General features: G+C 35.9%; 1 protein-coding gene across 1 annotated transcript; it reads right to left on the bottom strand.

The window, feature by feature from the left end:
* Nucleotides 1-1,584: 1,584 nt before the first annotated feature.
* Nucleotides 1,585-4,380, bottom strand: LOC105035744 (fatty acyl-CoA reductase 2, chloroplastic-like). The gene is made up of 9 exons (XM_073253361.1): nt 3,972-4,380; nt 3,781-3,884; nt 3,432-3,631; nt 3,258-3,358; nt 2,913-3,123; nt 2,636-2,797; nt 2,431-2,512; nt 1,860-2,257; nt 1,585-1,777 (listed from the first exon to the last, which is right to left on the bottom strand). The coding sequence occupies exons 1-9, from the start codon at nt 4,378-4,380 to the stop codon at nt 1,585-1,587; spliced, it is 1,860 nt and encodes a 619-aa protein (XP_073109462.1).
* Between the last annotated feature and the right edge of the window lie 840 nt (nt 4,381-5,220).

The following is a 5,220-nucleotide window of genomic DNA, read 5'->3' on the forward strand; positions in this document are numbered from 1 at the left end:
GGATCCATAGTAGGAGAGGTGGAGCCTCATCTTCCAAATAGCTAGCCGATCCACCATGCTCAACTTTCCTAGCCATCCCAGCTTACCCCCAAACCACCTTTTAGGACCTATACTAGGTCAGATGTATGCTTTCTTATCCGTGCTACCGGACCTTCAGCAGGATCCACAGTAGGAGAGGTGGAGCCTCATCTTCCAGAGCATGCTCCCCTTTGCCCATAGATCTTTCTTAAAATGAGGATTAGGTTTAGGGTCTATTGGTATCCTTAGGTGGCTCACTTTATTTTATCTTATTATGTTATATCTTACTGATATGTCTTCATGATTGTATCTAGGTGTACTGTAATAAACATCTTTTTGTGTACATAGCACATTCATTTTGCTTGATACTCATGTAAGGATGCATATTTATGCAACGAAAAGAAACCATTTTTATATGCTGTGGGACTTTTTGTTCAATGTCTTTTTGATTGATGATAAAAATGGGGAGAGAAATGGATGATTGTTGAAGCACATCATTAATAGGCTAAAGGAAAATAATAAGCAAAATTGTTAAAGCCCATTAAGCACTTGACTAATATGTAATCACCCTCATAATCACTTTCATATGAAACTCTAATGCATCATTAATTCTACCTCTGAGACATTAGCTCTGGTACAACTTTCAAAAAAGTAAACTAGTTAGATCTAACTAGAAATCTCAAAGTCAAACCTAGTTTTGCTTTGTTTCAATTCAAGAAAGAATTGAATATGACCTAACCAACTTTAAAAATATACAATCTACATATGATTTAAATGTACCATGTTTTTGATTTATAATCTTGACCTGTCATTACCTGATGCAACCATAAGTGGGTCGACCATTACATGATTGATTTTTAAATTTGCTAATTAACACATAATTTTCCTAGGATGAAATTCAAATGAACATCGAATAACTTTCCAAAGTCATAGTTCTAATCATGTTGATGCAATATCTCAACAACCATAAATGAATTATAATAATTCTAAATTATTATTGGGTATATAGGAAAAACATGTCCCACCAAAAGTTCTAATATATTCAATGCTTTAAAAATCCCATCATATAATTCTTTCAATTACAAGAATTAAGATGAGAAAGGAGAAAGCTCACAAAAGACTTTCTGTAAGATGACAAATAATTAAAGGATAATTAATGGATTTTAATATGACATTAAAAAGGGATATGTGGTTGCACTTTCCTCTGATTTTTTTTTGTATTTCTGGTGAACTTTAGAGAGGAGATGGCTCAAACCTCTTCTATCTAATTTGATGACAATGTTCACATTTTAAGACAGGAAGCATGCCCACTTCATCGTAGTGGCAGCAATTTATATGCTTGAACGCATAAAATCAATGACAAAGGAAATTCAGCTATTAATTAACAATATTTGCCACATTCTTAATCCAAATAAATAGTGCAATAATAGAATAAGTGGAACCTTAATTTGAAGAACCACCGTTGTAAACTTTATAAAATCTTTCAACAATGTGCTGTGATTATCCTGCTTATTGCCTTGGTTTTGCAAGTTCAGACATCTTTAAATGGTGAATATCTACATTTCTTCATAGTGTTGTGCCCACAAGTTGGGATTTTGTACACATGCCTCTGCCCTTCATAACATGCCTTCTTAATCCGGGAATATGAACATTAGAGATGTAATCCTTCCAACTGATGCTTCCCACATTAAAATCAAAGCTTGTCCTCTCTTCTTCAGACATCTCTTCCATTAACTTTTGAGTATTTGCGTTATCAAACCTGGAATGATAGTAAAAATATCCCATCATAGGTATAGTCCCTGACTGTTGAAGTTATATTAAAAGAACAAAGGAACTCTCACCTTCCACCATAGAAAGTATATGGCTCATATATGTTAGCTAGATACTTGGCTTGCTCCACTGATTTCATGCATATGTTCTGCAATCTTTTAGATAGTTTTTCATGTGACGTAGCAGCAGCTAACTTTCGACTCCTTTGAGAAGCATCCGTCCAAACATAGGAGGAGAATTCATTCATGTCACTGAAGAGGTTCATTGGATGGACTATAATTGGTCTCCCTTTAGGGTCCATGCAAGGAAAAGACTTAAAATGTTCAAAGAGAAGCCTAGACAAGTCTTTGAACACTAGCGGGTTAATAACAGAAGAAGCAATTTGGTAGATGTGCATGCCTGGCTCCCTACTTGACCCATGCTTTGCCATGGCTGCCAAGGTTGCATTCACAACCATGTCAACTGGGACCTAAACAAAAAACCATTTGCATAAATTCAACATCTGTAAGAGGATCTAGGTAAAATACCTATGCTAGATCTGAAGTTCTTGCTTATATATATATATATATATATATATATATATATATATATATATATATATAAGCAGAAGTATCTGAATTGATTAACCAAAACATTACTTACAACATCAAGTACTCCATTAGGATCAGCAAGAAATCCAGTAAGCTGGCCTTTACCATAATATAGAACTATTGGATCCATCATCCTAAGGTTTCCGAAAGAAAGGATAAGATAATATGATCAAGCTTAAGATTTAACTAGTTAAATAGTATATGTACTGCTAAAATTGTGAAAATAAAAAACACAACGAGAAGAAATTTAAAATTACCTATTTCCTTCCATCCATCCAGGGAAGGGTTCTTTACAGGTGCTTTCGATGACACTAGGTCTAATGGTGACCACTGGTATGTCTCCTCGCATGCAATTTATCACCATTTCACCCATGGCCTTTGTGAAAACATAGGTATCTTGCCATCCATGAATCTTTGCCCTATTGAGTGAATTCTAATTTGGTGTTTAAGACTTGAAAAACAATTTATAAACACATTTGTTTGCATAGAGATACATATTAGAACAAGTAATTTGAGGAGTGAACAAAAAGGTACCTCTCTAAACCCAAGTCTTTCATCTCTTGAATCATAGAAGAATCACGAGAAGTCTTCTTAGAATCAAAAGCTAGCTTAATCTCAGTTTCAATATCCAATAGTGGTGTGTTTTTTGCAGAAAATTCCAAAGAACATGTCTCCCTTGCTATGGTGTCTCCTATAAAAAAGGGCTTCTCCAGAATCCTACCTTGTCTTTGCCCATTCACATAAGCTATTGAGCGAATATGGAAGAAGAGAGAATTGACTTGTGAATAAGCTTCTTCGAAAAGAGTAAATTCAACAAAAGGAAGAAAAAAAAAAACATTGGAAAATAGATGGTTTTTGCCTAAATCTACGACTTTTAACCTGTTGATACATGCAAGAAGAGCTTGAGTCTCCTAAACCTCTTTGCAAAATTCATAATCCTGCATGGTCCTATGGTGTTTATGTCCAGCGCAACATCATACCTGTAAAATGCCACTCTCTTATAACTCAGCATGAAATAACATTAACAAATGATTCTCTTAGTAGAAGAAAAACCTCTCATCAAAAGTGGTATTTGCCGCTGAGTTAATAATAACATCCACTTCTTCTGAAATCTCGTCGGCTACCCCAGCCTCGAGTCCAAGATTAGCTTCCCTGACATTCCCTACCACTGGAATAAGCTTTCTTAACATGAAAGCCTGGTAGTTACTTCCATGGATTTCTTTCAAGCATCTGAAGAGTTCCATATTTACTATCTGAGCAGAACATAAATATATGGCAAGAATCCAGTTATTTTATGGGGAAAATAAATAGAATAGCATAGATTTTACCCAAGAAAAAAAAAAAAAAACAGACAGAGAACAGCAGAGGAGTATCTTAGATATTGGAATCAAGATTCACATACTTCACACTTCAATCTCTCCATTGCAGCTTCCTTGTCCTTAGCCTTGATAAGAACATAGATCTTACCGACATCTGGGTTGGTCCTTAAAATCTTCTCTATGAGAACTATAAACCAAAAGAAGAATAAACTATGGCACTAAACCTTTGAACTAGATCTCAAGATATTGATGAGAAGACTGCAAAATTTATCACCTTTCCCCAGGAAGCCTGTTGCACCAGTAATAAGAAACTCCTTTCCCCTGAGAAATCTAACAATCCCAATACCTTCGCTGAGGTATGTGTCACTGGTACCAAGCCCTGTTGGTTCCTTGTAAGACGTCAAATCCATCATGTCAACATCCTTGCGGATCTTTGCATTTGATGAGAAAACCATATGATCCCCTGTGACTGTTGCAGCAGCAGGCCTTTCGGTTACAGTGGGAGGATATCCGTTTGGGTTTCTCACGTTTCCATTGCCTTGGCAACGGACTATGTTGATATACTTCTTTCTCATTAACAATGAGAAGCCACTTGTAGGACAAGGCCTGCGTTGCTTATCGAACGAGAAACTAGTGGGTCTCTCAAGTATTGTGCGAGACGAGTTCAGGCATGAACTTCCCATGACTGCCAAGAAGTAGAGGTGGAAGAGAAGGAAACAAATGTGTGCAAGGAGAGAGGTTAGTTGAGGAAACCTTAGCTAAACACTCCCTAAAACTAGAGAAATGAAAACAAGTCAACCAACAAAGCAAATGTAAAAGAGGATTGTTGGGATTTAGGGAGAGGGTGACAACAGGACTGTTGGAGGGAGGTTATAAGGAAAAGGATCGAAGTTGGTGCCTTGTTGGGTTGGAAGAGGCTATCTTTTTGCCACTCATTTCATTCTTTCTTATGGCTAAGATGGCGGGATCATCTTACTTGGAATTGGCATGGCGAGTAATATTTTACGTCTTTGGAAGGAGGAATTTGTTTAGGTATACGGGTTGGTAGAAAGAAAGCCTTCAGTTTTGTAGGTGAAACAATAACTAATCAAGAAATGTAAAGGTGATGCTTTCTTGTAGAGCTTTGAAATATCACATGCCATTCTCATGTTACCATTCATAAAAGATTAATTAAGGCATTGCTATCTCTGTTTGGTATAAATTCCTTTTTAAAGGAGTCAAATAATATGTGATACATGTAAAAGAACGGATATAATGGAAATCAGTACTTGCATTTGTAATTGCATATTGTTATTGTATAAAATTAAAATGAAAAAGGCACACTGTTATACATACTAGAACTGTACGATCCATCGGCTCCAAAATAAAGAAAATAGGCACACTATGTATGCATTATCATGATAATACCTAAAGCTTCATCAAAAGTGACCATACTATGAAATCTATTACCGATTAAATGGCTATAGTTATAAATGACTATCATAAACATAATGAGGGATGACCAAGGTCATTTTCTCTCGATA

This window comes from Elaeis guineensis, chromosome 3, assembly GCF_000442705.2.
Source record: "Elaeis guineensis isolate ETL-2024a chromosome 3, EG11, whole genome shotgun sequence".
NCBI lineage: Eukaryota > Viridiplantae > Streptophyta > Magnoliopsida > Arecales > Arecaceae > Elaeis > Elaeis guineensis.

Bases quoted from the DNA above. Each gene is read 5' to 3' on its own strand.
- LOC105035744 (XM_073253361.1), bottom strand. From the start codon at position 4,380: ATGGGAAGTTCATGCCTGAACTCGTCTCGCACAATACTTGAGAGACCC. The intron at 2,798-2,912 runs GTACCTTTTTGT...TTCACTCAATAG, and splicing joins AAAGACTTGGGTTTAGAGAG to GGCAAAGATTCATGGATGGC. The intron at 2,258-2,430 runs GTAAGTAATGTT...TTTTTTGTTTAG, and splicing joins CTAATGGAGTACTTGATGTT to GTCCCAGTTGACATGGTTGT.